At 48.1% G+C, this 18,412-nt stretch overlaps 1 protein-coding gene across 1 annotated transcript; it reads right to left on the bottom strand.

Moving 5' to 3' along the window:
* Window positions 1-346: 346 nt before the first annotated feature.
* On the bottom strand, window positions 347-18,358 carry LOC144130012 (uncharacterized). The gene is made up of 21 exons (XM_077664056.1): window positions 18,298-18,358; window positions 18,058-18,140; window positions 16,590-16,672; window positions 15,644-15,796; window positions 13,896-14,028; window positions 12,793-12,911; window positions 11,682-11,763; window positions 10,522-10,671; window positions 10,342-10,377; window positions 9,455-9,544; window positions 7,295-7,363; window positions 7,112-7,201; window positions 5,535-5,668; window positions 4,155-4,208; window positions 4,033-4,071; window positions 3,594-3,611; window positions 3,495-3,509; window positions 3,386-3,415; window positions 1,943-1,963; window positions 1,700-1,777; window positions 347-527 (listed from the first exon to the last, which is right to left on the bottom strand). The coding sequence occupies exons 1-21, from the start codon at window positions 18,299-18,301 to the stop codon at window positions 347-349; spliced, it is 1,662 nt and encodes a 553-aa protein (XP_077520182.1). The 5' UTR covers window positions 18,302-18,358.
* Window positions 18,359-18,412: the final 54 nt, after the last annotated feature.

Below are 18,412 nucleotides of genomic sequence, written 5' to 3'. Positions count from 1 at the left end.
CTGCTAAGCCACCGCGGCGGGTAAAGGGGGAACAGCTTCTGCAAATTGTTTGAGCACGAACACCAAGGCAAAAAAAAAGTAAAGCACAAAGACGACGGGACAAGCGCTTGTAAGCAGTTTGCGAGTATGCCAGCTGGGCGTCTTCCCTCGGATGCACAGCCTTGGGAGGAGCCCAGCATACGCATGGTAACTGCGTTAGAGAGAAGCCAGTAGCGATCTTTGCTGATGGAGCTCAGCCCCAAGGAACAAAAGGGCGTGGACAAAAAGAGAAAAGAATGTGATAGCGTCCTGCAGCATTCGTTTAATAAAAGCTCGCCGAACGCCGAGAGAGGTGTGCAGTGTCCCCTCAGGGCGCCCTGGGAGGAGGTGGTGGTGGGCGCGGCTGCCGTGGCTGAGCCCCGGTCGGGGAACCCCTGGGCGCCGGACCTCTGTGGCGCATGGGCACGGCACCGCCAATGGGGAGCGGCTGGTTGGCCGGAAGGCCCAGCCGCTGGCGCATCTCTTTGACGCGCTTCATTTCGCCGTCCCTGCACACGCCATCGCACACTGCATCAACCCCTTTACTTTCCAAAGACTACGACATGCAGTTTGGCCAAATGCGCGCCCGAGAAAGTGCACCGCTACATCTTAGCGCACTAGCTACACTCGAGGAGGGCTTCTTGCTCATCGTCAATATACGTGCGTCGGTAAGGAGGCTGCCAAAGTGGGCCATTTCGTGAAGACGTGAATGTAGGAGGAGGCAAAAAAGGAGAAAAAAAAGGAACTACAGAGTACAAGCCACGGTGCTTTGCGGTTTCCTTCAGGTCCTTCCTTTCTTCTGCGTGTTTTTTGCGTCGTTTGAAATCCTGTGGAGCGAATCTGGACATCTGCCCCTTGCGTCCATCTGGTGCCGTTCTGAGGTGGTTCCAACATTTCAACGGCGCTACGAGGGATGGGATCGATCTCGATCGGATATCAGCTCGAAACAGGAGACGGCGGGACTTTGCAGTCATACCGCTTTATGAGGCGCCGACGTACTCACAGCACTACGACACTCAGTTTGAGCTGATCGTTTACGCTGATCGTTTACATTAAATAAGAAGGAACGTAAGCTAGCGCTACTGGCGAGCTACTTTGTGCGCAATGGAAGAAATACGGCGGATTGATGAACAAGGGCCTGTGGTTACAGAGTCGCACAGTCGTGTTCCCACCGCTGTCGTTCTTTGCTTTGAGTATCGTATCTCGCTATTGTGACCACTCAGGAGCGAGTTATCGCATTCGAACAGTTTGTGATTCTGGCCCATCTGTTGAAATTGGGCACCGACAGTCTCAGGCACCGAATAGTGGGAGCAGTACAGCAAGTATACCGACCTTTATTTTTATTTTCAGTCGGTCGTATAATCAAATATGAGGCACATATCCCTGTATGTGCTACATCTGTGATTATAGGGCTGACTGTTGTTCGGCCGTTATTCGACTACAGTTCATGGTTGGGCTCCCCTGGTACGAAGGAGTCTCACAGTGCAAAGCAGCAGAACAACAGGCGCATGTTAGTTACAAGAAAGGGTTCGTGCTTCTTTGTGTTTGTGTTGTTTTCAGCTATGTATTAGCCAACATGCAACAGGGAATATGTAGCCAACGCGCCTAAGTGAGCTACACCGAAGGCACACTGTAACAAAAGGAAACGAAGCTTTTAGAAGGCAATGACCAGCTGACTTACAGCGTCTCCGGTACGAATTCTCGTAGGCGGTCATGCTGCCAGCGCGCGAAATCTACTTCGGATTCGTCCATCTCGGCTCTGGAACAAAGACAAAGAGCGCAAATGAAGCGAATTATTATTTTTACTTCACACTAAAGACGAAGGAAATAAATGTTCTCGATGTGCGCCTCCTGCCACCAAACACATTGAAACATTTAACTATGAAGATAAGTGCAATCTGCATGCAAGGTGCCATGTACTTACCCAATCAATTCCTCGAGGTCTCTGTGGGATTTAGCACGTAGTTTCGTAAGTTGTCACGTCGATTTGATTAAACGTTGTCTCTCAGTTCTCGCTAGCAAAAATCGGAGATTATTTTTCTCTCCACGTATTCATATTTGAACATTTTATGCGTACAAAAATTTTCGTTTTAGTGAAAGAACTTCCTTGTGATTAGAACGCAGGCCAACTTCAACATGTCTGCAGTGTCCCTTTGAGGCAGCCTCTTGATTAGACAAATCTCGCGTTCTGCTGACTATAAACGTGGCCGCTAGGTGTCAGCCGAAGTACCGGCCAGCCAATAACGAGAGAGTATATCATACCTAAGCACACGCAGTGTAGCGTGCACAGCGTGTGAACGCAGTTACATTTTACTCGCCGTGCATGGTCACTATGGGCAATTGGTATAAACACGCATTTTGCTAATTAAGACGGAAGTTGTAACGGAAATTTTAATTAGGTGCACCAGGCGCCCAGATAAAATTGGGCGCACCGTACAGAAACGAACAATTCGCCGGTGCATATCGTGTACAGGTCCGCACCGAGAGAGCGCAGTGGTGGGAGTCTGTGGAGCTGCGCGTATGATACTGTGCGGGCAGTCCGTGTTTCCTGTGGCGCAGTGTCTCTCACTGAGTTGTGCATGTATGAGCGGGAGGCCTAGCACCTGTTATCAGAAAACAGTTTTATTGCGCCCGCGGATTCCCGAGTATTGCGTGGCCTTCCGCAAAAAGTAGCGTGTCAGCCTGATATGCAAGTAGTCTTGTCGACAGTGCGGCGGGGTGTGCCGTTAAAAGCAAAAGATTCAAAGCACAGGGTTTCCGAAGAGTTCCTAGCGCTACGAAGCCGCCGACGTTCTCAAGGAGGCTGCGGATGACACTTTTCACCCTGCACAGATTTTGAGCTTAGGGTGTTTCGTAAATGGCCCACTGCAACGCTCAAAAGCTGGAACCAACTGGCCTGGGAACTTTTGGCCATCCCCGTACTTGAACGCTCAAACAAGAATCTTTCCTGCGCATGCAGGGAGATACTGAAAGCGCTCTCGTCGCTTTTCAATCTACACTTGTAAGCGAGTTGAAAGTTGTTTCTTTCAATTGTTTCGAGAGTATCCGTCAGAGAGCAGCTCTTCTGTTAAAAACTGCGCGGTTGCGCATATATCTACGACAGTGTTGTGCGCATGCGCTCTCTTGACCCACTGTTGCACTAAGTATCCAATTTCGCAAAGCATGCTGTAGTAAGCTTTCCGCTAAATGAACATTTTTCTTACAACAATATTCTTCTCACGTGCGTGGTATCTCCCGCCGACTTTTACTTTTACGTGTGGTCAGTTGTTATTCCCCACACCAAATCACTTCCACTAGAAAAGAAAGTTTGGAATGTAACCGTAGAGCTGAAGCAGTTTTTTGCTAACGCAAGATGTTAAATACTTACGGCTTCTGGTAAGGATTACTTTCAAATTTCCTGGGTTGGAGAAAGGCCACCGCAATTTGTGGGTCGCAGATGATCAAAACGACGGGCTAATCGTTTTTGAGATACTTACTGAAACCGTCCCTCACTGCAAAAAAAGGTACCTTAGTTAATAGCAAGATGATGACCTTGCATGCCCTACAGAACAATACGGCGTCTTTCCAGCGCTTACAAATCAAATTTCGGCCGCCTGTGAAGAAAACAGAAACAAATCAAACGAGTGTTCACAAAATACCAAACCAAAGCTAACTATCGACATGAAGAGCATTGATAAGCGTCAGTCTGTACCGCCAAAATAGCAGCAAGACTCAATAGAAGAAATATACACAGAAGCGCAATCATTAGAATGTGGCTATGACACTAACATTTAGTAAAATTTTAACTAACGTAGTTAAAGTATAGCTTCGGGCCAAGGATTAGGATCCCTTAACGAAATTCCGCTTTAAATAACTCCATAACAATACAAAATTTTCCGTAATGCCACCCACCACTCTCAAATTTAGCGAAAGAAGAGAAGTCGTGCTATGATTGGCTAACGAGACATAAATAACGCGTTATGTAGGGGCACTAATAAGGCGAAGATTAAGATGAGGTGAGATAAAGGCACGTACCTCCATTTGTACTGGCCAGCAGGCATATTGGCACCGGCACTGAGGTATAGTGAAAATTAGCGCATCAGTACGTTCTCCAGAGCGATGGGGTATCGGACAGTGGGCCGTACTGTTGGGCCTACCTGGGCGCGTAGCTGATGCTCAGACCCGAAGTCTTGTCGTCCGGTGGGCTGGCGCTGTGATGGAAAGCGAGGAGAAGGACGGAAATAATATACAGCTCCCTTCTTCGTTAGGAATGGTTCACTGATGCCATTTTTCTTCTTCGGATGCACTAGATTCTATGTGGATGAAGTCGAACACTATGTTTGTGCGCACCTAATGCGGTGTTTCACGTGGCCCGTAGTGTAAGGGAGTTTAATCCATTAAGTGTGATCAGAGAGCTCTCTGATCACACTTAACGGATTAAACTCCCTTTGGGCTCACGTATCAAAAATTCGTCGCACACGGGATTTCCTTACTGCTGTGAGTTTGGTTGATCACGCCTGCTTGAGACATCCAGATATGCGCTGCTTAGAAAAGATGGTTACGGTGGAAAAGGAAAAAGTTGCGGACCACCACCAGTACCTGGCTGTTCAGCCTAAATGCCGCCACTGTCTGTCCACATCCACAAACTGGCCCCTGGTCATGCCCAGATTCGGACTTTGTGTTTCTTAACCGGTATTATTATTAAAGAACAATGTTGTGTATGGAGAAGCGGTGATACGGAAAGCTTTTACTTTCGCTTATTGCCCAGGAGGAGAGCAGAAACCTGGGAGTTCTAGACTTTTCATTCTCTCTCGTCATCTAACGGCCAGGGCGGAAACTGTGCGAGAGCCCTCTTATTCTACCTATGGCATCAAGAGTGCCAGAACCGAGACCCTCGTTAAGCTATTAGCAGACAAAATTAAGGAAATGAGGGGCTCGTTTGATAAACTTATGGCGTTTCACGTCACACTCGCGGTAATACAGAACGTGCTACGTCCGCCGCTATGGACGAGGGTGGCGCTGGTGAACACTCTCAAGGTTCGCTTACACCCAATAAACATAAATACCCACGAGAGCAACAGATTAGGCAGCCGTCGCCGTAGCTCAGTTGGTAGAGCACCGGACGCGATATTCGGAGGTCGTGGGTTCAGATCCCACCAGCGGCATGGTTGTTTTTCTTCTGCTTTATAAGTAATTTTTTTGAGCGATAGATTAATTTAAGTATTATTATCCCACTGATCAGCACTACACATTAAAAAAAAATTAAACATTCCCTTATGCACCTTGGTTTCGATGACCGTTGGCTCCCTTCATAAATGTGTCATGCTCGGTAAAGATGCCGAAAATATAACAAACTAGGTGCTTATTGTTGCACGAAGAAGACAGTGAATCATACTCAATGCATATTAGAAATGAACGCGGGAGGCCACCGTGCCGTGCTGTGCAAGATTTTGTGCCTGTCGTCGAAAGAAACGCAAAGCGTGTATTTAAATGTGCTGCCCGCGCAGGTCCAAGGAGCGGAAGGACACTCAACTCACATGGACTCCTCCACCTCCATTCCCTCGTACATGTAGTCGTCCATTCGCATCAGGTACTTGGACAGCTTGAGGATGACGAGGATGGTGGCCGAGAAAAAGAAGCAGACCAGCCAGAGCGCGCACCACACGCCGTTCTGCGAGGGAAAAACAGTACTGAATGGAACGTGAGGAAAACGCGAACACATCACCGGTTAGGGCATAACCCAGACCCAGCAAATCTGGGCAAAGGTTTCTAGATTGCGCGCCTGTCACCACGCGCGGCGTAGCGCTGAACACTGGAATGCACTGCTGGAATTGCGATTGTTCGGTTCGTCCCACTGATTACAGCCGCCGGAAATAGTTTATGTGAGCGCAGAAAGGCGATAGTTCGTGACGAGGAGGAAGAGTTGGCCGTGAAAATCACCATCTTCGCGCATAATATCTCGGGATAATAGTTTCTTTTTTTCCCCAAAATTACAGCCTTAAAACATCCCATCGAGTTACGCGGTGTTCAGTACTGGCGGCCAGCAGACGAGGCTACCTGCTCATGCAGCTGGGCATGCAAATCGACAGGTGCGCGTAAAGTGTTTAAGGCGACAGCGTTAAGGGACTCGTGCCTGAAAATCCGGCGTCGTTGACCGTGAGCGACAAATCTAAGAAAAATCCCCAGAGAAGCAACGTAGGAGGCAATCGGGCCGCCTAGGTCACGTGACCTTGCAGCGTAATCACAACCAGCCCACCGGATTGGGAGTACACTGACCACTGTTGCAGGTTGCAGTTAAATTGATAATTGGTCGCGAGAGGTTGCTCGCGAAGTGCAACCTGAGCCGCACAAGCCCCACCAGTGGCAACAGCTGCCATCGCACGGCAGTGACCCATCGCTTAACCACTGCGCCGGGAGCGGTATGAGGACTCCCAGGAGTCTATGGATGCAAATCCGAGAATGATCAATTCTCTACCTAACCGAGAATGACCAATTCTCTACCTAACATTAACTTTAAATCGTAACAATGGGTTAATGACCAATGGTCATTAACCGATTAACGCCATCGCGTCATGCCATTAAGGCGGAACTTTAGTGTTCATCTCCAATTTTTTGTAAAAAAAAAACCATTAGGGTCGATACAGCTGTTAACCAGTCAAGGTAAGCTGGCAGCCTTAAAGCGTGCTTATGTAGTGATGTCTTTTTTTTAACCATCAACAATATAGTAACTAGGTCAGCATGTAAGAGAACTTTCTTGGGTAAAGTCTAGCGAAAGCACCTAAATAGCTTTGTGAGATTTCATTTCGATGCTTTTGAAAGTTTGCGGTGACAGCCGATGCATTTCCGGAAGTAACGGAAATACTATAGCTGGGGGTGTAGTTTCCAGTGACACTTCTTTACATCTCCCAGCGAAACCGGTGCTGCGACGCAGCTTTGCTCGTGTGGCCGTACGTATGATTCGAACTACAGGCGGCAAGTGGGCGCCCGCACCTGTAGTCTCGTGGCAGCAAATCACGGGTACTAAAGCTAATCCTTTATTTGCTCTGCAGCTCACACCCCGAGCACTCTGGTGTGCTCAGCGCCCTCTGCGTGCAATAAAACCGATGTGACTCACCAAATTTGCCACTACGGCGTAGCAGAACACTTCGAAGCACCTCTTGTAGATGACAGCGACGTGAAGGCAGCTGCCAACGACGTCGTAGAACTGGGTGAGCGGAAAGTAAGCGAGGACCAAGCTTCGTCAGCATTTGAGATGAGAGCCTGGCACGCAAGTCACGGCGCATGCGTGTGGACTTACATGCAGAGTCTTGCTCTGGATGGTTTGCATATGTGGGCCAACTCTGCCTATGATGAAGTTGTAATGATTCTGCGAAAACAAGAAACAGATGCCAGGTTACTAACAAAGATATCGAATGTTGTCGAAATTCTCCTTCACAGCTCTAAAAAAAGTTAACGCCTTCTGAAATTATGGGACAAAAAAAAACACGATTTGACGATGAGGCAGTCGAGTTTTCAAGAATTCAAAATGATTGTTTGGGTGGAATTTCAGGATATTGTCCTAGGTAAAATAGCAAGCATTTGTGTAAAATGAATTAAGTGAAGTTGTGTGAACTGGATTCAAAGCTTTCGCCCGAGACCACGGCGCACGCACGCATGAAGTCTGCGTCCTGCACATAATAGAGAAAAGGAGCAGATTCCAAGAGAGGGCAAACGTAGCAGGGGGCATCAGAAGGTCATGTGGGCGCATGAGAAGTTATGAATTTTGTGGAGATAAGTTGGCCGCAGCTGGCGAAGGACATGCTTAATTGGAAGTCAATGGGACAATCCTTTTTCCTGCTTCGCGCGGAGCTCAACTGATGGCGATGATTATATATTGTAAATGACACGATGGCCACTGCAAGGATCGAATACGTGGTGGCAACACTTTGCTCGCCTCATCGGATGCTACAAGGAACAGACGGCCAGGGACAGCTAGAGGGGAGATGACGACATGCGCCATGTGGTGCCCGACGCAACCACAGACTTCCCTGCGGCCTATTGTACGGTACAGCTACAGAGTGCGCAACGGCTCGAAGAAGTGGCGAAGGAGGTCGGCTTCTGGCATCAGACGGGCTGCCAGCAGAGGAGGGAAGACGCTGGCTTCAGAAAAGCGTTGCCCTCCGAGGGACACCTGATCCCCTCGACACATCGCCAACGAGGTCACCGGCCTTCACGTCGTACCGGCCTAGGCTTCCTGGGAACTTGACGTGCTTGCTTCCTTGGCTGGCTGCAGGAGTAGCGACGACAAAAAGACCGTTGGGCGAGGGGGACTCCCAGAGAGAAAGAGAAGCCCCAGGGGGACGCGGCGGATGCAGAAAAGACAACGGGCGGTGAGGTGAGAGCCGGGCACCGGGAAGAGAGGCCGACCACGGGAGAGCCGTAGCAAGATGAGCGAATTGGAGTGAAGCCCCGGCCTGCCAGACAAACAACCAGCTCTCATCAAAGCCAATGGCGAGCGGACCGCCCAATGTCGCCTTCAGGCAGAACAATGTTTTGCCAGGTTACCGTTTTCTTGGCTCAGTTATCCTCGCTTCAGCAGGACTCACAGATAGCAACAAATTAGGCTGCGTTGTGGCTAACCGCAGTCAGGCGGGAACGTCACACATGTGTGTCATGTTGACATGGGACATAACGGCCGGCTCCGCTCACCAGGAAATTGAAATTAAAACTGCTGACTCTTTACGACATAGATATCCTTTCAGGACAAACACATTCTTAGAGCAAGTTACCCACCAGTGCCATACTCCTATCGCATTGCCCAAATCAACGGATTCAGGCCATCCTATTTGTAAACATTCATTCATTCATTCATTCATTCATTCATTCATTCATTCATTCATTCATTCATTCATTCATTCATTCATTCATTCATTCATTCATTCATTTTTCGCGCTTCGCACGTCGAATGTCATGACATGGTTGCCGGTTTAACAGGTACCATCAGGGAATTTAAAAGCAAACTAATAAAGAAGAAAAAAAGACACAAAAAAGCGAGAGAAAATGTTTACAATATTCGTAAAGAGTGCGAAAGCAGGGCGTATTCATATATGCAGAATTGGTGTTTTTCTACTTAACGTATTCATAGATCCCCGCGGAACCTCATCCACTCCTGGTGCAGTGGTGCAGCGGTTAATCGGTGCGCCACTGCCCTGACGTGGCAGGTGCTGCCACAGGGGAAATTTGTGCGATCCAGGTTGCTCTCGGACAGAAAAACGCTAGACGATGTTGCCAGGCTCATGAACCTCCCGATTAGTGCTTTCGCGCTAAATGTTAATGTAAAGGCGGCATCACTCCGTAACGTGTGCCTGCATTAGTCGTGCTATTCGCTCCTGCAGTACATTCAAGAATGCAGCAACTAGGTCAACCTTCCGCCTTACTCGCCCTACCGGCGCTTTGACTACTACATTTGGCCACTCACCGCATTCATCTCTTCGGAGATCGTATTTTCCATGGCCTCCCAGCAATCGTAGAGCTTCTTCTCAGCCTCTCTCCACTTGACGACATGCGTCTGCGTTTACACGTGGCAGAAGTGAACACCGCCTCGAAGCACAGCGGCCCAGCGGGCAATCGCGAATTCAAGCGTTCTCCTGTGCTGTAGTGTTCCTTACTGAGACGAATTTTTGAACGATTTCGTTTATGCGCTCCCTGCAGTGCACAAAATACCTTTTCCAGTTGTCTTTTACATGCAGCAGCTGTACAGGAACGTTCGGCCATCACCAATAGCCTGTTAGGTTAAGAGAGCGTCTGATCGAGTGAGCGAGCCCTGTGTGACCGTGATCATGTGCAGGACAGAACACGCCTACTCTCCACCTCTGCCATCCCCCCCCCCCCCCCTACCCCAGCCCTCACAGTCCACACCCTAGATGGCGACGGAGTGTCTCATATTAAGGCGCCGGTGCATTCAGCTGAAACTAGGAAAAGAAGGAAGAAAAACTCCCTTCATAGCGCCAAGTTCTCGTGCGCACATTCGCACTTACTTTGCTAACGTATTTTACTGTGCAGTGATTTACTCTGCGGTTTACATTATATTATCGTGATCATACTATGTAGTACTTTTTCTTGGCATTGCAGGGCTTGAACGGGCGTATCGTCTTCATGTGAAAATCTCGTAGGAAGATTTAATGGAATGGGGCAACACATTTTATGCTCTGCTTCCTTGCGACACCTTTTTTCTGTTGGCCATTCGTGCATTCATTCGCACTTTTAACACTCAACAAGCGTATACAACTTTGCTTATTGTAACCAAATGAAGCGTCAGTGTTTCCTGAGCGGAATATACATCGTTAAACAAAACCTGCTCCTTACCTTAGCACTAGCGATGTTGGTTATAGGCCCGGTTTGCTGAAAATAAAAATCAGAAATGGTAACACCTTATCCAGTACCGAAAAAAGGTTGTTGCTAATTAGGAAGGAGCTGTCTCTACAGGTTATCTCGAATCACGGTTTCGGGCATCCAAACTATCTCAACAGTAGTCTGCAGACGTACCGAGTTAGCAGTGAGGGAATCACTTAGTTTTTCAATCGGCGTCGCGAGATCTGCGAGGTCCGTTCCTATGAGGCCTTTCCAGTCCTCGCTATAGCCTCTGGCGTTGAAGGCTGTTCTGTTGATCAATCTTAGGAGGTATTTCGGTGGATTCTGAAAAGAATGAGACTTCGGTAAACGGAAAAATCCGAGAACGTCGACGTTTTTGCACTTTCCCTCAAAAAGTGAACTGAAATCGACTTCTGTCGCATTCATGTAAACACGGTTATACATATGTGGCAGAGCGCGCCCTTTTTCGTGTCCGTCTCTGGGGGCATCTGTCTCGTCGCGCGGTGCGCCTTCGAACTGCGACAGCCTACACCCTTCCTCAAGCCCGAGAGGCGCGCGAGTCCCCCTCGCTTTTCGGTAACCACGTGACCTTTCAAGGACTCGGCTCCTCGGTGTCAGGTAACCGCCGTTTCCGCTGTACCTCATTGGCAGTGTTTGTTTTAAAGCCGCCGGACGACCGGGTCAGCGCGACGAATCGTTTACATAAAAAAAGCTGAACAAGAGAACCAACTCGACGATGTCCGGGTGTGAGGTGTTGATAGCAGTTGATAGCCCTCTGCTCATTGACCGGTCAACTTAACTCCATCCGCCGGCAGCGACACGAACACAGAGGACACTGGCCGTCGCGCTCTCTACTTGCCGACCCTGTATTCTGGCATAGGCTTGCTGCATGTCGTTCTTGCTTTCAAGGCGCCCTACCGGACGTACGACAAACCAAGGTTTTGCCGATACAGAGAGCAGTGGTGCGTTTTAGTGAAAGTAATTTTGAAATGAATTAGTTACCTTTACTGTGAAATTACTGGCGTAAAGTAATTCATTGCATTCCTGAATTACTAGACCAGGAAAGTAATTCATTCCATTACAAACTACTGGGAAAACTAATTAATTTAGAGCAACTTCATTACTGCCATGTCTGCAGGCAACCGGATTTGCTGTTCGGCACCCCTGAAGACAAAAAGGTCTTGAAAGGTGAGGACAAGTGTTCTCCTTGCCTTACATAGATTTAGAGCGCAAGGGGTGCCGTGACTTAGGTGCTGCTATACACTACACGGCTAAGAAACAATCCCTAGCTGTTACTCGGTTACTCTTGGCAAAGACGGTGCACGTTTACTTACGGCTACTATTAACGCTGTCTCCAGCGTCTTGATGTCGCTCAAGCCAGTGGTTGCCAGCAGAGTCTGGTTCTTACTGCAGCTCCTGCATGGAGGCAGAACGAGTCTTCTCTGAACCACCGACACCGGCCCATGTAAAAAGACATAGGAAACTGCCTGAGCGTACGTGAACATTTTATGCGCAGGTACACAATTTTTTCTAATTACCAAAACCCAAGAGCCATGCAGTATCAAATGTCAAAGGTCAAGTCAATGTCAGAGGTCAAAGATCAACTAAGGATCATGGGTCAATGTCAGAAGCGGGCAAAGCATGGCAACTTTACGTCATCTGCTCTTTGTTCAATGTGCAGTCGACATTACCCGAGGCGCGACCGGAACAGGTAAATGGAGAGCGCAATTTATTCATTATAACCGATAGGCAACCAGTTAACAATAGTGGCACTGCTGTTGGGTTGGGCTCAACGTCCCGGAGCTGCACGTGAGCTACCAAAGACGCCATCGATTAATTTCGACCACTTGGCGGCGTTCTTTGACGTTCACTGGCATCGCACAGCACGCGAGCGTTTTTGCTTTTCGCTTCGGAGCCTACGTAGCAGCGATTCGATTTCGCAATCGTGGCCGACGCAGCTGAACTTCCAAGCCACCTAGGCAGTTGCCCGTAGTGAAGAAAGCATGAGGCCCTGCACGGAAGTACGTAAATCATGTCCGTGCTATACGTACGCTGTCGCGCGTCTGCAGCGCATGTAGTGCATAGCCATCGTCTCAGATTCTGACAAGGGTAATTTTAGATAGATTAGCTGCACTTTTTTGCCTTGTGTCAGTAACATACACCATGAACCTAAGGTACCATTTTTAAATGTTGTGGCCGGCTTCCGCACTTGTTAGTTGTTATTCTTGAAAGTGTATTTTCGAATTTTATAGTCACTCTTGAAGTTAAGAACCTTATCACTCATAGTTCCGCACGTATAGACTGGAAAAAAAGTCTTTCAGTGCTATTCCGCTTTCTCTTTAACCTTTCCGCCATCACGGTTACAAGTGCGGTCGGCGTACGGTGAGAGCGCAATAGCATCGCCATCTTTTGTCACGCCAGTCAGGCTCAGCTCGTACACTTCACCTCAACACGATGCTCGGCTTCATGGTGGTGTTGTAGAGTTCCAGCGCCTTGGCGTTGTACTCGACCTGGTGCACACCTGCCTCGTCGTCCCTATGCGGCACAAACATCATGAGCACGACCTGCAAGGAAATGGAGGACGACCTATAAACGAGCAAGCCACATGGTAGCGCTGCTGTCGATTTCTTGACAGATGTGCTCGAGGAGATTTTTAGACCATGTACTCGAGTATTTTTCGCTTCGCACGCTAATCTCTGGAGACGTGTGCGTTTTCGGAGGGCTCTGGTGTTCGCGCATCTATGAGCTGTGCTTCTACAGCGGCTCTTTTATCTGTCCACCGTTGTGATACAGTGGTGTATGAACTGTTTTTGCTGATACACGCCTACTCTCATCCGTCTTGAAGTAGAGATTGCCTTACCGATCACACCTTATAATCTTACCCGTGTTGAATGCCGCTGTGACCATTAAAAAAGTAGAAAATTGAACGCGCGTGCTCAGCTGCAACTTCCTTAGCAGAAAGTGTTTGCAGCTATTGCATTGCCGTAAATGCAAACGCAATTATTTGCAGCTATTGCATTGCCGTAAATGCAAACGCAATTATTTCCAACACACCCTGTACCTAAAGTCACTGTTTTACTACAACAGTTCTCAGGAAGTCGTCAAAGATGTTTCGGCATAAGGCACCGCATGACCTTCTCATAGCAAGGAACTCTGGGAAGGGCAGTAATTGCAGCTGCTGACAGCTTGGAGCCGTAGTCAGTAGGGTAACTGGCCAGGCCGTCCACACAACAATGGAGCGGGGATACTTTACTAAGTTGGTCGCGATGTCATTGCACGTTAAAGAACCCCAGGTGGTCCAAATTTCCGGAGCCCTTCCCTACGGCGTCTCTCAGCCTTAGTCGCTTTGGGACGTTAAACCCCCATAAACCAAGTTATCTTGGTATATATAGTAAAAAAAAAACGCTCACATCCAGTGATATCACGCATGGCGCAGCAAGCCATGCGCGATATTGAACCATTTTGTTCAGATGTGCGTACACCTCAGCGCCATGCTCTCCCTGAACGAATAAGACATTCCATTAAAGACCAATAAACCCGTGGCTCACCTCGTCGATGAAAGGGAGCAGCCCTGTCGAGTAGGGCTCGCATATGTACTGCTGGGAGATGACGCCGCCCATCATGAACAGCAGCGAAGACGGCGCCATCACGGTGCAGAAGAGCCACATGAACAGAGCACTCCTGCGACATCACAAGGGGAGGCTTTCGGCGACCACATGGTGTTGAGCATTCTGACTGGGGCAAGCGCGTAACATTCCTCCTCCTTTTCTCTCTCTATCTGCTTATTATAAAAAGATAAATGCAAGCCTTTTATAGAGGTAATGTTTCATTTTTCCTTGCCAAGAATGACGAGGCCGTCTTCGATTGGTAAGTTTTCTCCTTGAGCCGCTTAACGCGTGATGTCATGAGTCTTAATGCAGTGTGTGCGTGTGGGTGCGTGCGTGTGCGTGTGTGTGTGTGTGTGTGTGTGTGTGTGTGTGTGTGTGTGTGTGTGTGTGTGTGTGTGTGTGTGTGTGTGTGTGTGTGTGTGTGTGTGTGTGTGTGTGTGTGTGTGTGTGTGTGTGTGTGTGTGTGTGTGTGTGTGTGTGTGTGTGTGTGTGTGTGTGTGTGTGTGTGTGTGTGTGTGTGTGTGTGTGTGTGTGTGTGTGTGTGTGTGTGTGTGTGTGTGTGTGTGTGTGTGTGTGTGTGTGTGTGTGTGTGTGTGTGTGTGTGTGTGTGTGTGTGTGTGTGTGTGTGTGTGTGTGTGTGTGTGTGTGTGTGTGTGTGTGTGTGTGTGTGTGTGTGTGTGTGTGTGTGTGTGTGTGTGTGTGTGTGTGTGTGTGTGTGTGTGTGTGTGTGTGTGTGTGTGTGTGTGTGTGTGTGTGTGTGTGTGTGTGTGTGTGTGTGTGTGTGTGTGTGTGTGTGTGTGTGTGTGTGTGTGTGTGTGTGTGTGTGTGTGTGTGTGTGTGTGTGTGTGTGTGTGTGTGTGTGTGTGTGTGTGTGTGTGTGTGTGTGTGTGTGTGTGTGTGTGTGTGTGTGTGTCAGATAATGAAGCAGTTCACCTATGAGCGTTGGTTATGAACGAGAAACTAAGCATTTATTACATAACTAGATAAATTGGCTTTGTAGCGTACCTGCCAGGCTACTACAAATGAAGATGAAAAGAGTGAAGTAATGAAGACGCATTCTAACGCGCGCGCACACGCATAATTTCAGGTTTTGTGACTTTCCTTCCCGAGATGTCTTGAGAGCCCTTCACCTGTTAGCTCAGTCTTCAGTGTTCTACGTGACTGCCAACGCTTTCATTTGGGCTAGTTGGTTGTAGCTGTGAAACATATTGACTAGCGCATACACAGACAGGGACCAAAGTAAGAGTAAGAGACAGGACACACGCTAGTCTAGCGTGTGTCCTGTCTCTTACTATTACTTTGGTCCCTGTCTGTGTATGCGCTAGTCAATATGTTTCACTTCTACGTGACGACGCACTTGGTAATCGACTGTCGTAACCTCGCTTTAAAGGGGGAAAAACACTACACAAACTCAGAAAGCTGCGAGTTCCGAGTATTGCTTGAGAATAGCCCGTTTAATTGAACGCATTTCGTTTTTGCGTTGCTTGTCGTCTAAATCCTTTGTTTTTATCTCTAGGGCGAGCTTGTGTCACCTAAAGCCGTTTCTTTTTTCATCTTAAAAAAATCACGATATACGAGTACACCATGGACAACACAAGTGTTTTTTTCTTCAAAGGTAAATGCCATCCAGTTGGCACAGCTGTCCATCGTGGCTTAGTACTTTTCCTGCATGATGACTGGATACGTACACAACCAGCAGGATTCCGCTCTGGTTGGAGACGAAACTCCGCTTGTTGGGGGGCACCTCCTGGCTGTGGGCGAGGACACCCACGACGAAGGCGACGGCAGCCACGGTCTCCAGCATGATGGCCGCCGTGGAGGCAGCCTTGCCGTACTCCTCTCTGCAATGCCATCTCCCGTAACTTTAGAGCTGTCCTACGACGGCCGACTGAACAGACGGAGAAATAGCCATGGGCGGCTTCTCTGCACTCGCCCGAGGCGGAGAAGTGGTTTATCGATAGCCTGGTACCGCGGCTCCGCACGGCAGCGCCCACTCTCATGCCCACCATAGTCACGTGACCATGAATGGCACGTTCCCGACAGCCACCACTCCCCGGCAGACATCGCACTTATGGGCCACGTCACGGAGCGCCGACTCAGATGGTAAGAGCACGCGACTAATGAGCAGCTCTGTAGCGAGTCCATTAGATTACGGCATAGGAGTGGGGTGGTGTAAGCTCGGATTTCCGCATATCGCTGTAAGGTGAAGGGGATGTGATCACTTTGAAATAAAACAATTTCCTGCACAGGCAGTATCGGGAGAATAAAGCTGGGAAAATAACCGAACACATAACTATATACTATATTTTATACTGCAGAAAACACAACGATGTCAAGCACTGCGCAGTGACATGAGGTCGTAATAGAGAAATACGTAGTCTTCAAACAAGGCAGCAGGATAAACTTTGGGCCAGTTGGCCAAACATGTTGACGGAATGAAAGCGCGACATCAGAGGCTTTGCAGAGAGCCCGCAAAGGGCACAAGTATTTCTGAAATGACCACCGACTGGAGTCCTTCAGAAAGCTGCCGCTGGGTCAGTGTGAAATGCCTCATAGGTTAAAATTACATGACACTTTACAGTGCAATGAATTTTTTTCATCTTAAATTTCGTGGTAGTCCGTGGAATCACTTACCCGCGGCTGAAAACGACATCGAACGGGCTCAAGTCACCCAGGAGGCTCATGCTGGTCACGTTGGGATACCGAGTAGCCAGTACCTTGGAAGAATAAACGTACAGGTGGACAACCGTTGGCATCGTTTGGTACCGTGAGTGAATAGAGATTATCTTCCTGCGCAAGCTGCGTTTGTCTTTCCTGGCGACAGTCGCGTGAGCTTGCAATATGGGACCACGAAAGCAAGAACGAGATAAACTGAACAAAGGATAGGAACAGATGATTTTAAGATAGAAGAATGAAAGAAAGCATATGTTTTATAATAAAAGCTTATAAATAAGACATAGTATAAAGGCTTATAAATGCTTTGTTTTAGTAAAAATGGCATATTTGTTATCACGCGACGCTAATCAATCAGTCTAGTTTGACTTAGTACTACACTTTCTGAATTCCACAGAAAAGTCACGTGAACCATTTTTTGCTGAAGTTCCGTGTATTAAGCCGTACGCTTGTATGCGGCAAGCTTCATTTCATGAACGCCATTTATTGCTGAGTCGCCGCCATCCGTTGCTTCTTTGTCAATCCCCATGCGATGCCTGTCGAAGGCCGAAACGTTGCGCTTGTACTGCCTTTGTGGCAACAAAGAGACAGAGAAAGGGGAAATATCTGTATCTTGATAGACATGCGAAGATTTCAAACGGAAAAGGTTAACAAGTGCCAGTTCACGCTTTTGAGACCATCAAGCCAAACATTTAGAAGTGAGGTATATAAATGGTGGCATGACTGCTGCTTTTGCAGTCCAAAAAACATCTTCTGTACATACAGATGATACATTTGCGGACAAGAGAGGGAAGGGTGTGACATGCATGGGATGATGAACAGCCTATTTCGAATAATAGGCGGGCGAAAGTGAACAGTGTGTGCGCCTGGGTCGTTCTCTAAAGATATTTCGCTGTTTTAGCACATCGCTACCGCATGCGCATGCGCAGTTGGCTCCGAAGGGCCAGCCAGGTGTGCGCGCAACTGTGGTCCCTGGGGGAAGTCCGTGCATGCGTTGTTGGTGAATGGCAGTAGCGGTATGACGTTGCGCTGCACTAAAGCTCTCTATTTAGACCAGGTGTAGGGTGAAAAAGGCTGGAGGATGCAGCAAGATGAACTTATACAGTTTATGCCATTTCAAGGGGTACATGGGCTTGGTGCAATTCAATCTCGAGAAACGTGCTGACTTCCATTTGCCCACTAAGAAATCAACCCTCTCATTTCGTAGCGCTCTTAAGTTTTCATTAAATGCTGGCATACCTCTTGTATGAACGTTTTTAAATTAAGCGAAGGAAGGAAACCACTAATTACCCGCCACGAGCGTGGTATACCAGCGGGTACGAAGTGACGATGCTGGTTCGACTTTGTTCCTCTGGATCAATATTGCGAGAACTTCAGATCTTCCTTAGTGTGTTTCCTCAGGTCCGGAGCGGCGTTAACAAACACTTACGGCGGATTCGAGGGAGTTGATTCTCTTTATCCTCCCGAGGTCAGTGCGGTCTATTTCGTCGAATTCGGTCTGAATTGGTGAGACTGCAAAAAGAGGGGAAGCGCACTTGAAAGTGAAGGCGGCGGTGTTAAGTGCATCTTCTTCGCATTTCTTTTTATTTTACTGCGCACCTATTGTTTCATTTCTATCAATGTTTGTACTGATTTAGATAATGGATGCAATTATGTTTAAAATACTCACGCATGAGGAAGGCCTCTACAGAGCTGTTAAATTTTTCACCGAAGTCCTTGGAAATGGTATCAGTAATCTGAAAATTAGAGGGGGAAAGTTTGATCGAATTAATATTACAATATTC

This window comes from Amblyomma americanum, chromosome 4 (genome assembly GCF_052857255.1).
Source record: "Amblyomma americanum isolate KBUSLIRL-KWMA chromosome 4, ASM5285725v1, whole genome shotgun sequence".
Taxonomy (NCBI): Eukaryota; Metazoa; Arthropoda; class Arachnida; order Ixodida; family Ixodidae; genus Amblyomma; species Amblyomma americanum.
Note: the sequence above shows the minus strand (reverse complement) of the source record. Positions and strands in the feature narration are given on the sequence as shown.

Coding starts and splice junctions, on each gene's coding strand:
- LOC144130012 (XM_077664056.1), bottom strand. Junction 7,364..9,454: donor TCTCCGAAGAGATGAATGCG/GTGAGTGGCCAA, acceptor TTGTTTTCGCAG/AATCATTACAACTTCATCAT. Junction 7,202..7,294: donor TCCAGAGCAAGACTCTGCAT/GTAAGTCCACAC, acceptor CCGCTCACCCAG/TTCTACGACGTCGTTGGCAG.